We start from the raw sequence: 26239 nt of genomic DNA, 5'->3' as shown, positions 1-26239 counted from the left end.
CTATAACATAAAAAAAAAACAGATTATAACTTACTAAATCAGTTTCTTTTTTCCTTCTTTTCTTTCTCTCTGTTTTTAGCACCTGGTGGGAGAGAAATACAGAAACTATGATGTAAGAAGGACTAACATACTTTCTTCTTCTGCAAATGCTGAGATTTTTCCTCTACAGGTAATCAAATAAACAGCTCTTTATTCAGCAGGAGGAAATGTGCAGTGCTAGTAAGCAAATGTGAGAAAAAAATTTAAATTTAGTAAAACACAGTGCTCAAAAAAGCAACAGAATGGAAGGACACTTTAGAAATTACTGTTTTTTTAAACCTCAGTTATGTCCAGAAGCCATACCATACTGATATAAATGACTGTTTTATTTCAATCATTAATTAATTGATTATTAATTTTAAAGACTGCACTTTCCATATTTTGGCTCTAGAAAACTCTCCATCCCAGAGCTAAATATAAAAAGGTATCATCTGGGACACGGAAAAGCTTTTTCACATGTAACATTTTCCGATAGCCACGGCAGAGGACAATTGAAGCCTAACCTTTTAAAATCATAAACAAAGACAGTGTAAGTCTAGTAGGAACCCTCTGCCTAACATATGAAGAACTTAGCTTGCATGTAGAACAGAAGAACTTTCAAGGATTTATTTATACTTAGCTACTTCAAAAGGATTTAAGATACATTACAAATTAAATATATATAAACCAGAATAACTGAAATAAAATGGGACATAATCAATAAAAAGGATTAAGAGTATTCCTGACACCCAATAATTTCAGCTGGAGCACTGAAAGGAAACACACTGACAATTCTGCCTGAGTCTCCTATCTCTTCTGTAATGTGAATGTCATAATAGTTATTTAATAGGATTGAAGCAAGAAATAAACAAAATATCAAACACCTAGTATAATTCCTGGTACTCAATAAATAAAGGTTATTAGTACTGTTACCTGGATTTCCAGATACACATATTTCCCTAAAACCTAATTCAAAGAGAAATATAATTTGTGGTTCCTTACATGAAAGTCACTAGAAGATATAACGAATCACATCATTAATCACTGTTTTTCAAAAGGAAATTCATGTACTGACTTCCATCAATGCTGAGGGTGTAATCTTGAGGGGACAACATTTATTCTAACTAATTGACAAACGTATTAATTGCAGAAGATTTAGATAACATGGCCTGATGAACTTTTCAGACAGAATGGAGTTTGCTGTAGTGTTACGCTGACATGTTCACTGTAATGTTTTTCTCAAATACTATTAGTTCCAAAGAGACTCTTAAGAAGAATTCGTAATTGAATCCTTTTAGAAATAAAAATATATTTACCTTTGTTGGTATATAATCCAAAGTCTTGAATTCATTCATATATTCATCTAAAAACACTTTAAAAGTGTTGACCCAAACTCTGACTGGAGATTCACTCCAATCACGCTGCTCAAGCCTCATGGTCTTTTCCAGAATCTGTTCAAACAGTGCGTAGAGGTCTTTATACCGGATGCTTTTCCCATCATCTATCTAATAAGCAGTAAGAGAAGACATGTAAGGCTTTATGAAAAAACTATTTAAATATGGAAGGCTGATTCAACTTTTACTGTGCGGTATTTTGAGTAAAAATTGGAATCCTGACATAATGACCCAGGTCAGGTGGTATCGGCAAATTCCCACTCCACTATGGAATGTCTACAGAATAAAACCTGCTGAATTTCAGTAAAACCCCTAACAGTTTAAACAATGTGATAACTGGAGAAAGTTCGGGGGATTTCTTCCAGAAGTGTGGCTTTTTTTTTTTTTAGCTGTAAAGGTTATTTGCATCCCTCTTAGTTATCTAGCTCCCCAGAAATGAACCTTGTTCAGACAGCTTTACTCTAAAAGTGAAAGAGTGAACACCTGAGTCCCTGCCTAATGATACATTAGATAGCCTGTACTTTAATTCACTTTTCCAAAGAAGAGTGGCAAGCCTAGAATAACACCGTACATGGAATGCCTTTTAACTTATTTAAATGAGGTCTGGAATCTTTTTGAAAGGGAAAAAAAGCATTTAAGTGACCAAAACTTATTATCTACATTTAGAATTTATTTCTTTTTCACATCTTCAAAATTAGAAGTTGAACTTCTTCGACCCAGGGTTAGAAAACCACTATTAAGCTCTACTACATAATGTTGGCTCTTCCTGTGTGACTCAAAGTGTTCCAGTCCCTAATCTAGGAAATACAGGTGTGAAGCAGGGAAAGAGAAGAGCACGGTAAGCAGAAAAATATGGCCAACACTGTCTCCACCCAAACCCAGTCATTTGCTGTAGCTCAATGGCTATTTTATCACGGTCTTGAAATTCTTGCTCTCTTAGACTGTATGGTTCCTATTTTTAAAAGGAAAAAAGAAAATCTTATACTGAGAAAGAAAAAGTAGAGGATACACAAAAAGTTCTGATTTCTCTTTTCATATTAAATTATAGGTTAAACAAATTAAATACAAATTATTATTTAATAGAATAAATATGACAATTCAGAGATACTAATAAAGATTTTATAGCTCAACAGCATTAATTATTATATACTTTAGCTCCAATAATAAATTTTCTAAAACACAACCAACATCATGTCAAAGTATAAGGTAAACTTGGAAGTGATAATAAACGCATACATAGAAATCAGTGAACACACCTGCTCTAATTCCACTAAATAAGAAAGTATAATAATTCCACACAAATGAGAATTACAAGCTAGAGCCAGAGCTAAAAAAGGATTATGAGAAGTCAAAATGGTAGAGAGCCCCAGGGTGAGAGAGAATCATACCTAGAAAATCTGAATTCAATTTCTTAAGAAGATGAAAATACACCTGTAAGGGGGGGAACTACTCAAGGAAATTCAAGGAGTCTGTTAATCTGAGGTCGGTCAGTTGCTTTTCCTTATCTGTCCTTGAAATAAAAACAAGGGACTGGAGAAAGCTCTCTCTGTATTATTCTTTAAGGCATCGCCAAATTTTTCACACGCTGAACTATTGATTATCTCCCAACACCGTCCAACTTACCGCCAATGCAGATGAATAAAAGCTGAAGATATTCTGCCGAAATTCTTTCAGGGCTTTTTTAAATACAACATCCACTAGTGTGTCTTTCTTGCTGTCTTCATTATCTAGGTCATTCATCTGGGGACCACAGAAAGAGTTTTTGTACACCATCAACTAATTGAAAAGAAATAAACGCCACAGGGGACACACACTGCTTCTTCAACAACGACTGTCCTGCAAGTGCAAGCCACTGCTGTTACAGGACACAGGTGAACGTGTGACTAGACAGCCCAAGTTTTACTACTACTCATCTTTTTGTTTTTTTAATGGAGGTACTGCGGATTAAACCCGAGACCTGGTGCACGCTATGCTGAGCTCTACCCCTCCCCTCCCAAAGTTTTATTACGACTAGATGCTTCCTAAGGTCCCTTCTAACACCGTGACTCTATAGTTCTGCCACCAGAAAAACAACTCAACGTGGGCAATGATGAGCCTCAACTCAATGCCTGGAATGCACCGCGACAGCTATAGCAAAACTGAAGTCAACAGTGAAGCCTAAAACCTTCAATGCCATCTCTCCAGCCTGACTTACGCATATCCTATTATCTGCACCTTTCCAGTAGAGAGCAGACCACACAACCTACTCAAGTGTGTGTAACCTTGCTCTCTGGGGGGCGCATCCTGATACACAAGTGTTCCCGTCAAAGCTGCTCAGGGGCCCAACGAAGCGCGCAAAACGTTACCTTTTTCAGAAGAAACTCATCCATGCTTTTTAAATCGCTGGCACTTGCTATGATCTGGACAGAGTCATTCTGCCAATGTGTCGACTCCAAAGCCACGCTGCTGATCTTCACACTGCGCCTGCGCCTTGCCTTTGGAGAAGGCTCTTTGTTCTCCTTGAACTCCTTCCGGCAACTCCCAGGCAATTCTGGACTCAACGGAGGCGTTGGGTGATTCTGAGCTAATTCTAGAATTCAAGATAGAGTATCCCAAAAAAATATTTTTAGTAAAAATACTGAAATCTCCACATCCTTCTTTTTAAGTTTAAGTTCCTTTAGCAAGTCACTGAAGGAAATACGGAAATATCTAAAAAGTGAAGTAACATTAATGTTTGAGGTCAGGCAGTCAGGCAATAAACCCAGACTGCACATTTGTACAGAAAATGTATTTAAGAATTACTGTTTTTCAATAGGAAATGCTATCGTGTCTCCCAAAGAGCTGAGATCCCATACTGAAAACCTAGACAAAAGTGTCTTGTAGAACTGAAGCCTGGATCCCAAAGACCTCAGTTCCAAGGAAAAGAAAGCAGATCACACAATTACACTACATGTTAGATGCTGTTAACCCAGTCATAGCACTACTGTAACTGTTTGAAAGAACATCCAGCTATACACAAGCCCGTGAAGTTTAATGATTATTATTACCTCTTTATCAGTGTCAAAAGCCAAAAAAGCTTCAGTGACAATATTTGGTATTAGGCTGGCAGCCTATATTGCAACTCAGTTGGCTTACTTCTGCTTGGGTCTCTTTACTAGTTAGGATTTTCGTATACATTTCCCAAATAATGATCTGAATTTCTCAGACAATTCCCGGAAGGAATTAGCCTTGTATGTAATACTGGATAACAGAGCCAATTTTCTCTGCAATTGTCTACACCAGAGAAACTGGGATCCATACAGTCCATTACACCCTAGGTACTACACTGGATTTGCCAAAGCCCCACCTGGTGCTTGATGAGAACACTGGCCCCACTTCACACATCGGTTTCCCCCACATGTATTTACCTTGCCTTCTGTCCAATGGTATATTCACATTCCACCTAGAAGCTAATTCTGATAATGAAGGAAAAAAGCAGCCTCTTACATGCTTAATGCCAACTCAGGCAGGAAGTGAGGCAAACGCAATTTCAGGTATGGCACCAGAATAAAAACTATAAAAATACAGGAAACAAACATACTCAAATTGGCATCACCTGATATTAACTCCATTATGTAACCTAGATATACAAGTATCTAATTATTTCATTTAGCAAAACCAATATCTATTGCTATACTAAAAGAAATAATGGTTACTAAAAAAATTGCATATAATCCTATTTCAGCATTAAAAATAAGGGCTACCTTAATAAATTTTGACCAAAAGATTAAAAAAAGATACAATCTTATTAATGTTTATAAATCCTTATGAAGCAAGCACACAATAAAGTCTGCTAATAATACATAGTTCAACTAAAGAGAGTCCTAATTCCTTCTTGGGAATTAGCAGTGGGGAATATTAACTGTGGAAAATGAAGAATTTAGAGTGATTACTGTGAGCCAGATAAGATGTGAGATTCTCTTAGGAATTCCAAATTTTCCAAACTGAACTTGCAGTATTCACTTACTTTATTATTGGTTTTACCCATTTCAGTTCGGAAACTGACTGGAGAAAACCACACATCTCTACTACTTTTCCCTCTGATACCCAGGAGCCTCCTCCCTAGCTGATCCAAAGGAAGCCTGGCGATCTTTTCTCCCTTATCTTACCTTTATCTTACCCTTTGTTGCTTTATTTTTATCTTATCCTAGAGACAGGAGAAGTTTTCTTTACTTTGTGTAACTGGGTCTGCTCTATCATCACTTAGAGATTATAACTTTCTTCCTAGGACTTCTATTTTATTCAATTCTGGTACTTCACCCACCCACCAGTCAGTGGTATTGACTCACTACCACATACCCATCTCTGATGCACATCCCTGCTGAAGACAGCTGGCAACTATACACGATAATTAAAAACTCTCATATATACTTGAGCAAAGGGCTTGGGAAGAATGGGCTATCGTTCTCATCCTGGGACTACTGGAATTCTTGAAGAGTTAGTAAGTCCAGCATTTGGAAAGGCCATATCTCAACAGATGAACTAACTGCTGGGTACTTGCTAATGTGTCATAATTGGTACCCCCGAAGTTAAAGTAACAGCTACCACTATAAAGCTCCAAGCACTAACATATAGTAGGTACTTGGTATTTAGCATTATGGTTAAGAATATGGACTTGGGAGCTAGACTGCCTGGATTAAAATCTCAGCTCTGCCAATTACTATACGTGTATACACAAATAACCTGTCTGTGCCTCAGTTTTCTCATCTATAAACTGGGAACAATCATCATACCAACCTCAAAAAATTGTTATGAGAAACAACTGAGTAAATACACACAAAATGCTTAGTACAGTATCTTGTACAAAGTAAACACTCAGATATTAGCTGCTGTCTTATTAATTTTTACTAATAACACATATTGTTAAGTAATGAATGATGGCCTAATCTTTATGGTTTAGAAAACTGAGGCCAACCAAAGACTCACAATCATTCTTGAAGTTGTTATTTCACTGTTTTGTGCCATATTTCCTTGGAACTTCTATTATAGGTAAAATGTAATTTTGTAATTATCTTTTAATTAAGGAAGGATTTAACAATCCTGGTCCTATCTCATCAGAATAGCTAGCCAACAGGACTGCCATTATGAATATTAGAGGAATAGCAAACTTTCAGAAAGAGTAAACAGACATTACGAAGACCGTCTCCACCCTTTGTCCATTTTTACCATCTGGAAGCTGATGAACGGGAATCGCATCAGAGCCAGCAAAGAATGCCGGAGCCTCCGAGTGGGTGGCAGCTTTCACTCTGGTAGTCTTCTTCTCCCCTTGTCTCCCTTTGGCCCAGAATCGCATCTTAGCTCTCTGAGGTCTATTTACAGAAAAATAAAGGTAAAAATGGAAATCAGCACGTCCTGTTGACAATATTTATATATCACTTGAAGTTATATATACATCTTTCATGTAAATTAATTCATTTAACCTTTACAGTTATGTTTGGTCATATTTAATCTTCAATTTTACATTTAAACTTCATCTGGAAGGTAAGGTGAGAGTTTCCTCATCTTGAATACAGAAATAATGAGACCCAGAGATGTTAAAATAAAACGGCCACAAAGCAATGGAACCAGGAGTCCAGCTCAGGTTTCCTGACTCTTAAACTGGTATCTTTTCATTCTTACCCTCCTATCAGCTTGGATTTAGTACACAGACAACAAACAAAATACTTCAAAAGAAATCGCTGACACCCCGTCACTCTGAAACACATTAGTTTACAGTTTTGGGGTGATTTCCTTCCAGTCTTTAACCATAAGCGTATCCATTTTTACATCATTGTAATCATGACGCAGATACAACTTTAGATCTTTCCACTCACCATTATGTAATAAAAGCTAAAGTCACTACTTTATACTCATGAGTTATCAGCACTATTAAAGAACAAAAGCCACCACTTATTTACTTTCAAACTATAACCATTTTCAAATGAAAAACTGGAGGCTTAAGCATTAGGTAACTTTCCCAAGGTTGCAGGGCCCTTGAGAGCCAAAGCTGAGACTCACTCCTACTGTGACGCCACACTGCCTCAGCCTTAGTGCTTCCACACTCCCGCTGTGCACAGACCCAGGAGACGCCCGCCCCGTGGTGACAACAGTCCATGCCTACTGACCCGTACTAGGAGGCTTCTTAGAGCATTAATTTGTTTGCTCCTTTGTATCTTCATTCAATCCACCAAAAAACTGAGCATCTACTGTGAGCAGGCACTATGCCTTCCACAACACGTCTACTTTTCACAGTTACCATGACAAGCAGGTGTTTTCATCCTCACTTCACACGTGAGCAAACTGAGGCTCAGAGGGCTGACGGGATGGAAGGTAACACCAGGTCTATCTGGTTTTGAAGCCCATCTTCTTTTTTCCATTGTCCCCCCACTTTGTTTTATAGCTCACTAGTAATCTTATATATCCAGAGAGTATACGGAGAAACTGTTCTACAAGGATTATTACAAATGACAGCATTCTTCTGCCATTCGCATTTCTTTCCTGCTCCCTTGAGTAATCCTTTTGATTGACTTAAGGATCTCTCCCAGACCCTTCTACCTGCTCTACTCTGGCTCAGTGCTTGCTGTACAAGTGTCATCGGAAAAGCTACTTTCATCATCACAATGGAGACTTTGTGTGTCTCTACTGTTCTATGACGGTAAGGGTCTTTTGGTAAGGGTCTACTGTCATCCATTATGTTGGGCACTCAGAGGGGTGGGTCCTTTCAATCTAGAAACTCCAGTCCTTCAGTCTTGTGAAATTTATTTGAATTTTTATTAGTGATTTGTTCCTCTCCACATTCTTTGTTCTATCTTCCCAGAGCTCCTGTGCATGAGTTACTGGATGTCCTGAACTGCTCCTCTAATTTTCTTATCTTTTCTTTTTTCTTCCATCTCATCATTGTCTTTTTGCTAAACTGTCTGAGATATGCCCTCAGTTTTCTTTCTAACTCTTCTGACTTGTGTCTTTATGCTATCACAGTTTCAATTTTCAAATGCTCTTCTTTATTGACTGTTTCTCTTTCAAGCATTCTGTTTGGTTTCATGGAGGCAGTTGTATTTATTTACGGAAAAGATCTACTGATAGTTGTACCTGCCTGTCTTGAAGTTTTCTTTCCCCTGCACAGTTTATTTCTTCCAAGTTGTGTTTTATCCATTAGTTTCAGTTTCTTTCATTTATATCTCCTCAAATGTGTGATGATCAAAAGTAGGGTATAAAAAGCTGCCTGGAAATTCTAGTGTACATCGGTGGGGCTTCCAAACTGCGACCTTCCTTGTGGGGTTATCTGGCTGGTCAAATTTGTAGGGAGAGCCCCTGATACCAACATCTTTAAGTCTTTCCTTGAAGGCTGGACAAAAGTCCCAGAGATTCTTTGAACCATCTTCTCAAAGGGTATGTGAAATGTGGAAGCTGAGTGCAGAAAAAAAGGGGGAGGATCTTTTCAGTATGTAATCATTCATTAAATCCCCGTTTCAAATATGTACCTCAATCCTCAACTGTATCTAGTAACTTCCAACTGCAGAAAACTTTTTATCCTTTTCAGAGCATAAATCTCCTGTTTTCTGCTACAGCTGAGGAAGGTCAGCCAGTCAGATGCTTCTTCCTCACTTTACCCAGCTGGTTTTGGGTTCAGCTTTTTCCTATATATTAAGGCATGTAAAATTTCTCTATTTACTTTTTTTATTCCACAGTTTTAGTACTGTCATCTTCTGTTGTTTTGTTGTTTCTGCTTTTGTCTTGTATAGGTTTTGTCGTTTTAGGAGGATGTGGGATTTAAATTTATATATTTAATCTGCTATCTCCAGCCGTATGTTCCTTCTATTGTGTTGTATTTTGTTTCCCAAAATTTGATCTCCAGTACAACCTGCTCTAGGTTTGGGTGACCTTGGATTGTGCCTCTGCATTGACAGGGTTATGTCTTTAACAGGGTTATGACGCAGATAGATTTCAATGTGATCCTTAAGTGTTCAGTGAGGGCCCAGCTGCGTTATATCACACAGTAAGGGTCAAAGACATATTCTTGACAAATAAACATTCCATATATTCTCTTAAAGAGAAAAGAATTTTATTTCCTGAAAGTTTCCTCCAGTTCCATTTGTAAAAACTTTAACTCAGAACATAATCCAAGTCCAAAGCTTCAAAATATTTTCAATCTCATCTGGTCTAATCTCTTTTCTTTTACAACAAAAAATCATTAAGTCATATAATGATTTAAAGACTTTGCCCAAATCACGCAGCTAAAGATACCATATAGAAGCTCATTTTACACACACACACACACACACACACACACACATATACACATATGAACTATTTATGTGCCTGTCACAGTGGGTACTTAATATTTGTTGAAAACAGATAAATTTTAAAACTTTCAAAACAGTTATAGCTGCTCTATCAACTTTTAAAATGAGGCTTTTAAAAAGAGGCTCAGTATTTAACTATAGTTTATTAGTTAATAAAATTAAATTACCCCTATTAAATTTCAGGGTATACTTTATACCTTATATCTGAATCTGAAGACTTCTGTCTCACTGTCAACTTCGTAATCTCTCCTTGAGACATGGTCTTATGAAGCTTTGCTTCTTCATCAACTGAAGAAAATCTCTGTGATGTCTGTAATAATTACATATGTGAAAGACTTTAAAACCAAGTAACTGTATCATAGCACTGTAAGTAAAGCTCAGGTTATAGAATTATATGAGAATTACACCCATTAGAAAACAAAAATACATTCATATTATTCAGAGATTTACTGAAGTATAAGAACCTACTAAAACCTCTATTAACGTCCTAGAATAATCTGAAGAAAGGAGACCTTGGGTCGATGAAAATGCTGAAGAGGAACTACCAGCTCATGTCTTCTGACAATTTAACACAGAACATTAAGTGTGGGGAAAGCAAGAAAATACTCAAAACCAGCTAAAGATACAGACAAAAGATCCAGGATCTGATAAATCTAGAATGCTAAGTATAGTCTTTCATACCTTCTTTTATTTGTCCCTAAAAAGATGATAATTATTTTTATAGCTTAACTTGTTATTATAGATTCTTATTATATCCAGTTAAGGATTTAAAAGAGCTAAAACACAAGAAGATAAGAAAAATTAAGGGTAAAAGAATAAAAGATCATTACCCCCACTAATGGTCTAAATTACAAACAACTTACATATATCAAACTGGGACCTGAATTTCAATTGACAATTCTTGTTCTATTTATTTATGGTGTATCCTACTGAAGACAACACCATTTGGAGGAGAGAATTTCCTGTTAACTATTCAAGTCATTTCCTAACATTCATTTTTCTATAGCTATAATACTTTCTTTAGCCTTTTGGTCTGCCTAACTATGGCCTTACCAACAGAAATAGCAAATATCTTGAGTTGTTAAAATTTAAAGAACAGATTTCTGCCTCTGGCCAAGATGGAGTAACAGGGGCCTGTTTTATCCTCTTGCTTGCAACGACCAAAAATAAAAGCAAAACAAAAACCAGACAAAATAATATGAAACAGCCGTTATCAGGGTGATGGATAGTTACCCCTGGGAGACGGGAAATAAAATGAGTGGGCTGAGTCCTACATCTGCCCCAGCTTAGGGTCTGGATACAGTTTCCAGGCTGTGACACGGGGAATTCAGGTGACTCCTGGCAGACTCGGAGTTGAACACATGAGGCTGAAAGCCTAAGGGGAGACCAAGGCGACTAGAGACCAAAAGACAGCGCACTGGAGAGGAGAGGGACACACGAAGGAAGAGCTCTGGAAACCTTCAGAGGGTCCCCAGTGAAGATTCAGCTGAGTACTGATCAACACGTCTGCATCAGACAATCACCCAGGGCCAGGGAGGGGGCCACCCAGAAGGACTGAAGGTAATAGCGCACTGCTCACAAAGGCTGGCTGCCGCGCCTGTGCCTACGAGTCAGAGTGCGTAACCTCACGGCTCCCGGGTCTCACCTCAACAGTCAAGGTCAGTGAGCCAGAGACTAAGCACTGCTCTGTTAGAGCCTAACAAATCTTTACTTTATTTAATAAAAACTATTCATTTAACATGTATAACATGATGGTTTCATTTACATATAAACAATTAAATGATTACAGTATTTAAGCTAAGCTAATTAATACATCATCTCCTCATATAATTACTTTGGGGGGGGGGGGAGAGCACCTGAAATTTAGTCTCTCACCAAATTCCAGTATTCAATACAGTGAACCTAACAAATCTGTCAAAAGGAATAACTAAAAGGACCAAACTACTTGCAGAACAAAGCTCTGGACTATTACTGGGATGTAACAGTCTCAAGAATTTTAATTAACCACGGAAGTGTCCAGCACCCGATAAGGCAAAACTGACAGTGTCAGGAACCCAATAAGAAATAACTAGGCACACAGAGAAGTAAGAACGCATGACCAGTGAAGAGGAAGAAAATCAATCTGTCTATAATGACTTAACACTGACACAAATGTTACAGAGAACTGACTTAAAGGGAAAGGACTTAAAACTGCATGTAATTCAAGGTGACATACTTTCACAGGCATTGCTTCCGAGGGGAAAAAATGTAAAAAGGAAGGAAGTGGTGCCCTTTGGAGACTGGGCAGTGATGAGGAAAGAAGCAGACGGGGAAAATTTAGAATCCAGCAAGGGAAAAGAGGAGTGAAATAAGGAGGACACAACATTGCTTCCACCACACAAACCAAAGCAACCCAAAACAGTCCATAAAAGATTGTACTTGCTACATGGACAGAAGAGGAAGCTCCTGAATTGTTATGTTATAAACTACCCCCAACGCACAAAAGGAATAAATTAAAACATAAAAAATCTACAAAAGCTTCTACAGTAAGAAAAACAAATAAAAAGAAAATCAAAATTAGAATGAAAATAACTCATTCCCCACCCCAAAAAAAGAGCATAAAACAGTAAACTGTATCTCAAAAGTGAATTAAATTTCCTCATCTATCTGAAACAGCATCCTGAGTCAGAAATTCAGAAATTAAAACTAGAAATGAAACCCCCTCACCAAAACAAAAACAAAAACCAGGAGGAAATAAAAGGAGAGTTGAATGAACTCAGGAAAGAAAGAAAAAGACAGTGAAATGAACTTACAAGATAAGATGCCTAAGGGAGAAAAAGTGCAACTGGAAAATTTAAAGGCAACTGAAGAAAGGCGGAAAGATAATGAAAAATATAAAATATACAAAGAAACAAGTAAAAAGAGTCAAAAGAGAAGGTGATTGAAATGGAAGACAGGAAAAGAAGGAAAAACTTGTTTGTAACTGCAGTCCCTAAGCAAGAAAAACAAAACAAGAGGACACAATATTTAAAACTATAATCCAATTTTAAAACCATAAACACACCTCTAAATGAAAACTTCAAAACAAGGCAAGACCATAATTTACATATTGACAGAGTCCTGAAGATACATGGGATAATTAATGTGTAATGATTAACGTGAACACATACTCTAAACTTTCAATACAAATTAAAAATTCTAAAGGCCTCAAAGTAAAAAGATAAATAACTTCGAAGGGCAAGAGAATTACACTGGCAATAGACTTACCAAAAATAACAAATAAAGGAAGACAAAAATAAAATAGCATTTTCAAAAAACTCAGGGAAGGTATGAATCAAAGATTTCATATATATTTTATATCAAATAATCAAGGCTACAGAAAGAACTCAGGGAATTCTATACTGATGTCCCTTCACGAGCAATCTAGTAGGGAAAGAGCTTCCTCGAACAAGAGATAAACAGGGAAACTCCTGCAAAATACATGAACTGATCATTTAATGTATTTAATAGTAGATCTAAGACACAAAACAAAGTGAGGACTAGGGAAAGAATCATATACAAAATTACACTTTCTGACAAAGTAGAAATAAAAGCCTAAAACTCAGGAGTAGAAAGGAGCAGAAACACAGAGACTAGAAAAGTTCATTAACAGTTCTGTTGTAACAGATGAGAATATCACTCATTTAAAAATGACTGACAAGAGTGTAAATGGTTAAACTGAAACAGTACATTAAAGGCATTTTTAAAAGCTATGTACAAAGGTGAACAATCAATAGAATAAGAACACAACCTTTCCTGAACAGCAAAAGAAATTTTTAAAAAATTAAAAAGCGAGAAAAGCAACGTAAACACACCAAATTTAGCATAATATATGATAAAAAATTATAAGAAAGAGTTAAGAATGAATTCATCCTTACTTCAATAAATATGAATAGATTTAACTCACCTATAAAATGACATTTTTAATTTGGCTCACAAAGCAGGACCCAACTCTTACTATATAAAAAACACACCTCTAAAGCAAAAGGATCCAGAAAGGCTAAAATTAAAGGATGAGCAAAAGTACTCTAGGCAAGTGGAAATAATCAGAAAATAGGGGCTGTGATATTATTATTTATATAGAATTCAAGCAAAAAGCATTGAATCTGACAAAGGACACTTTTTAATACTAAAAGCCACAATTCACAATGATCAATAGGAGCCTTTAACGTAACATTCTCTATACAAGACAGATTAAGTGTACAAAAAATAATAAGGACACAGAAGACAAACAGCATAATCAATAAGGTAGAGATTACATACATATAAACTGAAATGTTATACTCTGAATAGAGAATACACCTTTTTATCAAATGCACATTCAACAAATAACAAGCATTGGCAAGGATGTGGAGGAAAGTTCACTGTTCGTTCATTGTCGATGGGAACGTAAACTGGTTTGGCCACTATGGAAAAAAGTACGGAGGTACCTCAAAAAATTAAAAATAGAACTATGATATGATCCGGCAATTCCACTTTTGAGTATTTATCCAAAGAAAACAGAAATACTAATTTGAAAAGACACTTGCACTCCAATGTCCACTGCAGCATTATTTACAGTGGCCAAGATACATAAGCAACCTAAATGCCCATAAATAGACAAATGGATAAAGAAGGGGTGTGTGTGTGTGTGTGTGTGTGTGAATATTACTTAGCTATAAAAAAGAATGAAATATTGTCATTTGCAACAACATGTATGGACACTAAATAAAGTAAGTCAGAGAGAAAGACAAAAACTGCATGATCTTACTTTTATGTGGAATCTAAAAACAAAATAAACAAACAGAACAAAATGAAGACATTTGGAAAATGAAATGAAAAGAAAACAAATGGATGTTTGCCAGGAGGGAGGGAGGCAGGTAAGGTGGGCGAACTGGTGTAGGAGATTAAGAGGTACAAATCTCAAGTTAAATAATAAATAAATCATGGGGATGTATATATAATACAAGAAATATGGTCCATACTATTGTAACAACTTTGTATCATGACAGTTATTAGACTTATTGTGGTAGTCATTTCATAATGTATGCCAATGTCAAATCATTACATAGTACATCTGAATCAACATAACATTGTATGTCAATTATATTTCAATTAAAAAATGCACATGGTACATACATAAAAACTGACCACATACTAAGTAACAAAATACCATTATATTTGATCAAATTACTAGCATTACAAATACTCTTTCATCAAAATACAATGAAACTAAAAACTAAAAAAACTAACTAAAAATTTTTAAAAAGGCTCTTCATGTGAAAACTAAAAAATTTTATCAAACTAGTTTTGGGTAAAAAGAGAAATACAAACTAAAATTACAGATTTTCTTTTAAAAATAAAACTTTTACACATTAGAAAAAATAAGATGCATCTGAAGTGTGATAAGAGGAAAATTCATAGCCTTAAAAACCTGTTATCAACAAAAATAAACAAAATAAATGAATTAAATTCCCCACTCAAAAGCTAGAAAAATAAGAAAGCAAACAAAAAGAAAGCATAATAAAAGGTAAAAGCAAAAATCTGTGGAGAACGGGGGAGGAAAAGTAAGTATGATAAATAAACCAATTCCTGTTATTTTGGAAAAAAATTAACAAAATAGACAAATGACTAGCTAGAGAAAAAATCTACAAAATAATAAGTGACAAACGAGAACTAATCATTGAAACAGAATTTTTTAATATCATGAGACTACTTTCTGTATCTCTATGCAAGTAAATCTGAAAAGTTAGATGAAATGGATATTTTCACAAGAAAAAAACAGTCAAAATTGGCCCCATTAGAAAGAAAGCTTTAAAGACAAATTTTCCTAGAAGAAATAGAGAATTAAGCCACAAAAAGTACCAATCCCAAATGGTTTCACAGGGCAATTCAACCGTATCTTCAGAGAGCAGAGTCACAATGCTATTAACTGTCCCTAACTTTGGGGGAGGGGAGAATAAAACACACATATAAATACTAAGTGTACTCAACAGTGTGGCTGCTCTCTGGGGGCCACCAATCTAAACCTCTTACGTCATAAACTCTGAATTCAACCGGTATTCTAACTTGTAAGACTCACCTCAAAATCAGTAGGCTAGGTCCTAAAATCCTACAAATATCCTTTTCTGACTTCCTCTTTCCGAGAAATAACTAAGACCTAGTCAAGGTGAATTTTCCCTTACTGTAAAAATAAGCTAATAAATTCAGCCTTGTTTGATTAATGAGTTTTTCTGGCAGTTTTGCTGGGGAGTGGACAGTAAAGAGAAGGAAAATTCGACACAGATAAGGATTGGAGAAAATCTCAGAAGAAAACAAACAGAAATGGGAATATAAGAAGTGACAGCAGATTTGAGGGTAATATGAGACATTTCATACTGGAGATGAAGAGTACAAATTCTGGAGAGCTATTTGGGAGTCATACCCATAGAGATGACTGCTTTAAATCTGGGTAATGGTAGAAGAATCCATACAGAGAAAACTATAAAGTTACCCATACTAATCCTACAAATAAGGGATGGAAATGATTTTACTAACTTACTTGCCATCCAGAAGATGGAGAGACTAAAAATCTATATGAAAGCCACCTCAAAAATATTGCTTAGCAGAACATGTTGTTCTTCTTGGGCAAAAACAAACACAGTGGGTGTGAAAACTGAGTGAAAGCAGTAATACAGAGACTAAACAGTTACTCAAATGGCAGAGTTAAAAGTAGAAAGTTTAAAAAAAAAAACAAAAACGCCAAAGGCATAAGGAGGGGAACTACTACTCTGCCTCCACGCCTCGACAGCTCAGAACAAGTTCTTAGCAATTCCACTCGGGAGGCAAAAATCCCCTACAGGGAATTCATTTCTAACTGTCTTTATCTCATTAGATCAGTTATTTCACAACTGGAAAGAGCAGATGGCTTCCTCCAAGACTGAATGAGATGCTTCTTAGGAAATGAGTTATTACATCACTTTGTCCAGAATTAATTAATTAATTAACTAAAATAAAATAAACAAAAACTATCCAGTTTCTTAAAAATCATGTGCCCAGAAAATCTAGACCATTTAAAATCCTGAAGATACCTGAATTTTGAGAATTCAGCGGATTCCATTTAGAAACAATGTCTTCATTTTCACAATATCAGATAACATTAAACATGGCATATTTTCAAGATAAACAAACAGAAGCACACTTTAAAACTGTTCCTACCCTTCCCACCCCCAACCCCAATAAGTATTTATCAGCATGTTCAAGAAAGCAAAGCTTTTCATGCAAGTGTCCACCAGAAACAAACACCACCACCTGCTCCTAAAACAGCTCGTGATGAAACAGAAGGACGGTGAGACGCTGGAGGGGTGACTAACACGCTGTGCAGGGCGCTCTACGACTACGGGCATGCAGTGACCGTCAAGCAGGTGAACAGCGTCGTAGGCAGAGGCTACCAGCTAGAACCCTTACAGGGGCCCTCCAAGCAGAAGGCCCAACTTCCTGCTCCATCTCAGTAAGAGTTCTCAGCGAGAAAGAATTCTACCACCAAGAGGACTAAGGTTTGTAACAAAGGAAACGCTCAGGAACAAAAACAGCAACTGCAAATGCTAAATTCTTCCACAAATGAGAAGCTACGTGTCCTCTGGAGAATAATCTAAGTATGCTCCCAGTTTACCCTAAAAATACACAGCAGTGCTTTCCATTAAAATTCGTTTGCTCCATTACATGATTTCATCTTTAACAACTAAGCGTATGATAGAGTATGTTTCATTATTTATAGCTCAAAAACAGGGCACGTCCAAAATGGAGTTACTTTGTTCTACACTGAAAAGAAGGCTTTGGCTCTAATCACATATATTAATGGATACACAGACTGCAACTTTTACAATCCTACAGGGTCATGATTCATTTGTCTAATTAGAGAAGTGGCCATGGATTTTTGTTTTTGCTGTTGCTGCTTCTTCCACAGAATATCAATATTATCATTTAAAAACTGGGTCTATTTCCAACAAAAGATAAAGATAATGAGGGTATTCTGGGACTCAGCAAATTTTTCATTAACAAGGTCTCTGTCACAAACAGCTTAAAACAATTTAAAGATTAAATATTAATGAGCCAAAAGAAGACCATCCTAAAATGTTTCTCCCATAATGAACAGATGCTAAAGAAGAATTAGCAATCCAACTTAATTAAGGATATACATGGAAATAAAATGCATATCCCTCCACTTCACCAGTGATAATGTTTTATAACATTTTAGACATGCAGGGTACTCACACTGTTTTTTCCAGGACAATTCCAAAATCAAATAACTTCATAAATATATTCATAATTGTCAAACTATATATATATATATATATATATATATATATATATATATACACACACACACACACACACACCCCTAATTTGGGTTGAGATATGATGACAAAGTTATTTTTTTAATGCAGCCTTATTCAAACATAACTCCAATGTTATCATTTGTGATTAATACAAATTCACATTATCTACAGCCTTTTACTTCTCTGGCTTGGTCCAAGGAGAAATTTTAGGCACTGTTCATTAAACTCTGAAAAATTCATGTTTATTTTCTATTACGAAAAAATGGGGAGATGAAGCAAGTTTAAAGGCGAAAAAGAAAAGAGAGAGAATACCATTTCAGCTAAAAGCTACTTAATTATTTAACATATACCCTATTCACTAGACCAGAGAGGGATCAGGAAACAGCCCACTGCCTGCTTCTGTAAGTAGTTTTATTGGAACACAGCCATGCCCCTTTGTTTACTGAAGGCCTATGGCTGTTTTCACTCTACAGTGGCAGAGTTAAGTAGTTACAACAGAGACTGTGTGACCCAGAAAGTCTAAAATGTTTACTATCTGGCCCTTTAAAAAAAAATTGAGGCCGCCTGCTCTAGACCTCTTAAGATGTAACACAGAAAATTTCTACATCAGCGCTTGCTTAGATAATCTTAATTTGGGGGGCCTAATTTATGAGTTCACACACACTATGTTGAAGTGCCCTTTCTCCAAGTCCTATCAAATTAAGGTTTAGCTTTAGTTGCTGTGTTCACTGAGGTTTCCCACGTACAAACCATTATACGGAGAAGAAGCTGTGAAGGTTAGCTTTAGATTAGCAAAGACTACGCCCATCAGATTCGCTTGTTGCCTATTTTTCTTATATGCTGTAAAATTACCATTTCGGAGTCACTGTGAGAGGCCTGGCCCAGGCTGGGCGCAGGCCCTAGCTCAGAGTGAGAAGCTTGGTCAAGGGAGAGAAGGGGCTCAGTAATGTCATCGTAATCATCTTCCTCTGTATCCCCCTCCCCATCGGCAAAAGTACCTCTAGTCAAGAAATCGGAGCGCGTCCGCGCCATTCGAGCTTTCTTTTTATGGGCCGGTCTGGCAACCTGCTTGACCAAATGATAAAACAAATAACACAACAATGTTTTGTTTTTTTCGTTTTGTTTGGAGACGATGCCAAAGAAAGACATCAGAGAGCTCATGAAGGTCTTGAACCATCCCCTCCGCCCCTGTGCCCTCTCCACTAGAAGTGACAGCGATAACCAAAAGCAACCCACATACACTACTGTGGACACAGGGAAAGAACAGAGCTGGATCTACACTGCTCTTCTCTCCACAGCCAAGGAAGTCATCCCTCACTGCCATAATGAGTCAACAAAGTCACTTGCATAAACTGCCTTTTTTTTCTTGGCAATTTCTTTCTCGTAAATACAATCTGGGTTTTTAGGCACCATTCCCTGCCTAAAGTACACCTTCCTAAATACAACAGAATTAATTCACGGCTTCTTTCTCTACAAACAGTTGGGAGTAAGTGCGTAGACAAGGTGCTTTACCTACAAGAAGAATAATTTCCAAAATAGCGTGTGTCTATTTTGCAAAGAAGATAAACAAACAAAATTGAGGACTTACCTCTCCTTGGCCCAGCCCAGTTAACTTCACAGGTTTCCATGCTGGTTCATCTTGTTTATGGAGTTGAGGATTTCCACTGTTTAAGGCTTCCTTGGTGACACTTAGGATAAAACAACAGGATTATGTTTCAGTTCCTAGCAGATATCTCATGGCAGCAGTCCTGAAGTATAGCATGAAATATAGTCTGCCAGGCCAGGTCAACGAAATAGATTTGATAATGAGAAAGCCAAAAAACAAACCTCCAAATCCTGAGAGCCAGTCTTAGAAGGGGCTTTCCTTTAATCACTATAAAGTAAGTAGCCACCCAGTGATGAGGACCTCATTTCTTTGTTTTATATTAAGATGAGAATGATCTCTCACCTTCTAGCATAGTGCTGGGTTTAAAGTAGACATTAACTTATAGTAGTGACAGCTGAAGCTGTCATGTACTTCAACTGCATTTCATAATACATAGAAATCCTTAGTGGAAAAATAAAATGTCAGTGATCTCTTGCCCATATTTATAAACGGTTTCTTAAAAATCTGTATGCATTCGGCAGACTAATTGCCCTTCCATTCAAAATCCTCCATTTAATTTTACAAATAGGTCGTAAGAGGTCATCTGGCCCTTTGCTCTATGTAATAATCCCTAGGCAAATCTCAATAGATGGCAACTTTTCTTAGCCAAAAGCTCCTCAGAGATCTCCCTTGGTGGCCAGTGTGCAATCAAGTCTAGCGATGCTAGGTTGTTGTAAATGACAACCCTTTTGGTCACTGAAAGCTCTCTTGCCACAGTTGAGCCGTTTGCCCTGGATTTGTTCTCCGAAGAGAGAAGCAATGAACAGGACCACTGACAGCACCTGACCACATTGACTTTTAAACTCATGGCATTTTCTTTATGTTTCTCCATGATTCCTTTTTCATTCTCCCTTATTAGCCAGATGAAGACTACCATGCACTTACTGTCACTGTGGCACAGAAAGAACACTAATCTAATGTTGCTTTGTAGTCATGAAACCCAACGCTGACTTCTAATCATGAAACTCAAGTTCTGGTCCCAGCTATTTCTCAAAATATGTGACCTTAACACAAGTCATTTCACCTCCAAGGGCACCAGTGATCTCATCTATAGTATGTGGGAACTAGACTAGGTAACTTAGAAACATTAACATTTATGATTCTATTAAATGCTAATGTTTCTAGCATTACAGAACAAGAAAAGGTGTGAAGTATCAATTTTACTTAAGCTTTCACGTAAACAATCTAATGCATAATCATTTTGAAGATGAGGAGATCTTAATGAGGTAAAGCAAACTAGATCAAGTAGCTATAAGATTGTTTATCTTGGCAAAATGATGAAAGGAGTAATTCACAGGGTAACTGTTTCTTTGAGGTCTACAAGTAAGACTTCTACAGAACAGATTCATGGATCCGACACACACACACACACATCTCACATCACCAGACCTAATCAGAATAACAGAAAATAATACTTTTTTTTTTTCAAACGTTCTCTGATGGGCTTGTATGTTGTAGTTTTTGAACTTCTGGGCAATCTCGAGGTTAATGGGCAGGACTAGGAGCTCAAGCTGTCATGTAGTTCAACTGCATTTCATAATATATAGAAATCCTTAGTGGAAAAATAAAATGTCAGTGATCTCTTGCCCATATTTATAAACGGTTTCTTAAAAATCTGTGTGCAACTTTCAAGACTGAAAGATTTAAAAGCTCAGGTTGTGAGAAGAAAGAAAAAGTTATTTCCATAGTTAATGTGAAATTTAATTTTTTTAGCCCTAAGATTTAGCTCTCCTTTCATTTAAACAGTGATATTCTCCCATAAGAACGGAAAGAATCCACTGTATACAAAGACTTAATATAAACATCTTAAATTTTATCAAGTTTGTTTTTATGTACCACTTTAAAAATGCTTTTCTCACAGTTACCATTACTTAAAAGTATAAAGAACTCAGATGTATATGAGGCATGTGAAGTGGTCAAACTCATAGAAACAGAAAGTACAGTGGTGGTTTTGCCAGGGCTGGGGTAAGGAGGGGACGGGAGCTGCTTTCAATGGGTGACCGAGTTTGTTTTGCAAGATGACAAAGTCCCAGGGCTCGGCTGCACAGCAGCGCGCACAGTTACCAGTGCTGCACCGCACACTGTAAAGTGGTTACGACAGTAAGTTTTATGCGGTATTCTCCACAGAAAAAAGTACAAAGAACTTAATGAAGACCATAAACAGGCCAACAGCTGGACAAAGCCCCACTTTACAGCCTGATGCCCGCAAGCGTGGGCTGCGACGCCTACCACTCTCGGGGACCAGAATTTGCGAAAGCCCACCAACTGTGCTCCCAGGCACTGTCTTCACAAAAGCTTCCTCACGTAATGCGAGGAACCCGAACCTCTGCTATCTATGCTCAGTCAGACTCCTAGGCTATTATTATTAAATTCCACTTCAGGTGGCTGGTGGAGTCAACAGTTAGCGGGTTTTTTTCATACACAGAAAATGGCTAATTTGAGTAGCACCCATACAAAATAGTTGAGGCAAATCAAGGTACCTCAGTGAAATTTTCCAAGCAGTTTCCCATTTACACATAAAAAGACAAACACTTCACTTACAGGGAACTATTCATATTCCCCTTCGGCAGGAAGAAAATGGCCCCAGTAGTTCCGTCTCTGAAAGGGTCATCAGATTTGTGGCTGTAAGGCTGAGTCGGCCGAAGGTGTTCTCTTTTTGAAATACGATTATTAGAGAGTTTAGAGGCTACATTCAGCTGGGTGGACAGTCTGTCTGTCTTTGTTAATTCCTTGATAGTACCAGACTGGCTTGGGCCTCCTTTCCTTTCAAAGAACAGGGTGACAGGTCGGTCCTTCACGGGTAAGTGACCAGAGGGGCTGTCTTGTGGGGCAAGGGAGGCATCTTTTACAAAGGCTACTGATGGAGTCCCGACTGCAGTGGGTTCCTCCTTACTTGGGGTGCTCAGGATGAGGAGAGAAGAAGGCCTCTCTACTCTTGGCTTTGACTGATGGACAGATGGTGCCAGAAAAGACTCACCAGGTCTTGACTTTTCAATTGTCTTAAAGGCTTTACGCTCCTTTTCTAAAATTCCTGTTTGCTGGCGAATCTGTGCCATCATCTCTTTTTCATTCTGCTGCTGCAACTGCTTCTGCCTTTCTTCCTTCTCGATGTTCAGCTTTTCTAACTTCTTAAGCACAGTGTTGGAAGGATCTGTATTCAAAGAAGCAACAACTTGATCTTCTCCTGAGAAATGGTACTTTCTGGCTTCCCTACTGATACCCAAAGTAAGAGCTGGAAGTGTTTCTTCACTTTCCAATTGTTTGTTTCTCTGGATACTCGTGTCCAGTTGGGAACCCGTTTTCAGTGGGTCTTGATGAGGAATGTAAAAAAATGTAGGCAGACTATTTGAAGTAAAGGAGTCTCTCAGCGGTGGCTTACAGGTAATAGATTCAGAACTGCAAACCAGCTTCTCCTTCAAAGCCCCAGTCTTCAGATGCACCGAGTCAGAAGGTGCCCCCTTTTGAATCGATGTACAGTTAATCTCACTTGAGGCACTGAGGGCACTGTCCCGTGGCTCAGAATTTGGACTGCCAGATCTCTTAGGTGACAGAAGTGGCAAGTCTCCTTCACCTAGAACTGCGGGCTCCAGCTTGCTCAGAAGTTCCAAGCTGCCTTGAGAGCTCCCACTGTCCGGGGACCCCCGTGGAGACTGAAGGCCCTCGGGCACCAGTTCTGCAGACCACCTGCGTTCCTCTGAAGGAGACGTGCCGCCGAGAGAGCGGACTTTGAGCAGTTCTAAACTGAATATAGCTTGCTCCAGTTCTCTCATTCTCCGACTCTCTCTTTTGGCCCGGCCTACTTTCTTCTGGTGGAGATCTTCCAAGGACTTGGGTCTCTCTCTCATAATCACATCTTCCTGCACGTCCACACCACTCTGGCTTCTGGCCCTCTCCTGCCGCTTGCCTGGGGACTCGTTCACCCAGTCCCCTGAACTCTCCTGGCTGATTCGATTATTCTCTATCACAGTTTTACACTCCTCTATGGCTTTTACTCTGTTGTCAAAGGAACGATCCTCCCACTCTGAAGGGTCTGAACCCTGAATTTCCAGAGTTGCATATGGCTTGATATTTGCCAGTCCAAGTCCTAGTTTTGTTTCTTTTAGTCTCTGTTCTTTTAAAGCTTTATATCTATGTCAAATTAGAAAAAAAAAAGTTAGAAGTATCTGTTTTTACCACTGGAGAGAATACATTTATTGAGAATCTTTCAAAAAGTGAGAAGTCTCAAAATTTTCTTTTAATGTAATATTTCTTAAATTGACTTGGATGTACATTTCATAATTCTATTTTTATGAGTGAGACAATATTTTATTAAGTGTTATTACTCCTAACTGGGCATTCTAGTCAAAGCATAAATTAACTCAGAAATAAAGCTCTGATTTTAATAATATCCTTATTTTAAGGTAAATCTTAAATATGAGATTAAAGTTTCTGAAGGTAAAAACAGTTTAATACTGACAATGTTTAAAGACTTAACATAATGTGAAAGTTAACTCTTAGCAGTTATAACAAAGATCTTGTTAAGTTTTCAACCCAATTTAATTAATAAACACTTATTTAGATTCTATGATAGACCACTCGGTGTGGTTAAACCTTGCTGGGAGTATCACAGCCTAGCAGAGAAGACAGTGTACAGAACCAACCTAATACAAGTTAGGCAAAGGTTCACAGACATATAAGCAGAGTACTTGAGAAGAGAGGGGTAACTGTTATAGCAACGAAGATCACCTTTGTCTAGCTCTGAATCCTCTACACATCGACTGCAAAAGGATGATTTTCTCCCTTCGCTCTCGATACTTCTTACTCTCCCGGTAGCCCTTCCACCTGGCCTGTATACAGACGGCAGCCGCGTGCCTTCGCCTGCAGCGCTCCCGCCATCTGTGCTGGACCAGGGCGGCAGCGGCCCGGAGCTCCAAATAGCGCTGCCGCTCCAGGTGCGCGCGCCAGGAGGCCTGCAGAATGGCGGCCGCGTGGGCCACAGCTAAAGCATCCTTCTGCGCAGCCGCCTCTCTCACTTGCTTCTGGTGTAGGTAATCCCTCCAGAACCGCTGTGGGGAAACAACGTAATAAAGGCAGCTGTCACATCTTATGACACCTCTTCATAGAAAAAGGAAAAGAACAACTGTCTTATAACTAGAGGTTCTGTGGCTATACAGCTAAACTGTGGGTGATTACAGTAGAAAAACAAGTTTTCTTTTCTATATATGCTTGGCTAAAACACTTATTTTAGATAATACAACCTCAATGAAGTTAACTGTAGAACTTAAAATAATTTTTAAAGTGTTGGTGCTTTCACACTCTACAAATTAACAAATTACATTATATTCTCATGCTACAATTTGCCAATACTAATGGGTTTAAGCTCAACATCCATACATTTCAAAGGTTAAGATCCTAAAATTTTCTTGTACAAACAGAAAAGATCCTGTGGAAAAGAGCCATCATATATAAATCACTGAGGGAAGAAATTTTAAAAATAAATGTGAAATAAGGTACCTTTCATCCAAAATGAATACATAACGACAATGCATATATAATTCTCAAATATCACTCAGAAAACTAAAAATAACTTTGTCAACAAAAATTAAGGCATGTAACTCCTCTGCCCCTAATTATACCTCACAAGACATTACAAGTTCAATTTAGTTTAAATTTAACTCCATCAATATTTAATAGTCCATTATTATATGCCAAGTAATCTGTTGGGTGCTGTGAACATTTCAAAAATGAACAGGATGCATTCTTATCTCTAAAGAAGTTCACATTCTTATTTAAATGTTCACAGTAAACTAGTTCAGCTACTAAAACCCGGGCTAAATAAACTAGCCCATCTCACGCAAGGAGTCCTCTGCTCCCACCTGGATGGTAACGGCTGCCTGCCTCAGCTGGAGGAAGTGCTGCCTGCAGAGCAAGGCCCTGAACCACCGCTGCAACACAGCAATTCTGCGAAGCACCTCTCGGTGAAGCAGGTCCTGTAGGTGCTGCCGCCCCTGCTCCTTCAGGAACACCTGCCGGGAGGAAGACAGACAAGGAGCACAGCTTGAGAAGCAGTGAGAAATTTATTTCATGAATCATCATTCCTGCTGTAAGCTTTTTTAGGGAACAGATATTGTGGCAAAAGTGCAAAAGCAGTACTGACAAATATTTCTATCGACTCATCCAAGGCAATCATCCTCAAACTGGAAAGGAGACGCCAGAATGCAGAAGGGGAGATGGGAAAGGAGCATCAGCACAAAAGTCCCAGTGCCAGACTGTGACACGTGATCCCCTCGGGAAATTCCCTACCATCAGGAGCCAATGTAGTACTGGAAATATGCTGTATTTTTCAAGGATGTTGTAGTTGAGGGGAAGAAAAGATGACAACCACAGATTTTAAAGTCTGATCATGAAATGAATAAATCAATAATCATAGTCTTTTTGAAAGCCAGTATGTATCAAACGCTTCTTGTTGCCCAAAGCTATTCATTAGTTTGTTTATTTACTCCTTCGTTCCATTGTAAATCTTTAGGGATTCAGAGGCATACAAAGATAACTTAGACATAATCCCTTTGGAAATAGGATTTGTACTTC

General features: G+C 37.8%; 1 protein-coding gene across 10 annotated transcripts in view; it reads right to left on the bottom strand.

Moving 5' to 3' along the window:
* Positions 1-26239, bottom strand: part of MYO9A (myosin IXA) — a 174762-nt gene that overhangs the window by 35034 nt on the left and 113489 nt on the right. For 3 of the 10 annotated variants that reach the window (XM_072951108.1, XM_072951115.1, XM_072951112.1), the window contains 12 exons: positions 25528-25677; positions 24398-24717; positions 22214-23800; positions 19616-19715; positions 18880-19095; positions 9910-10022; positions 6597-6739; positions 4799-4846; positions 3758-3981; positions 3036-3152; positions 1335-1523; positions 35-82 (listed from right to left, as the gene is read on the bottom strand). In XM_072951108.1, the coding sequence (XP_072807209.1) occupies positions 35-82; positions 1335-1523; positions 3036-3152; positions 3758-3981; positions 4799-4846; positions 6597-6739; positions 9910-10022; positions 18880-19095; positions 19616-19715; positions 22214-23800; positions 24398-24717; positions 25528-25677 (3255 nt within the window). The remainder of the gene's footprint in view (positions 1-34; positions 83-1334; positions 1524-3035; positions 3153-3757; positions 3982-4798; positions 4847-6596; positions 6740-9909; positions 10023-18879; positions 19096-19615; positions 19716-22213; positions 23801-24397; positions 24718-25527; positions 25678-26239) is intronic. The other 7 variants (XM_072951113.1, XM_072951114.1, XM_072951109.1 and 4 more) reach the window with 7 other exon arrangements.

This window comes from Vicugna pacos, chromosome 27 (assembly GCF_048564905.1).
Source record: "Vicugna pacos chromosome 27, VicPac4, whole genome shotgun sequence".
Classification (NCBI taxonomy): Eukaryota; Metazoa; Chordata; class Mammalia; order Artiodactyla; family Camelidae; genus Vicugna; species Vicugna pacos.
The sequence above is the reverse complement of the archived record's forward strand: the minus strand, read 5'-3'. Positions and strand labels throughout refer to the sequence as shown.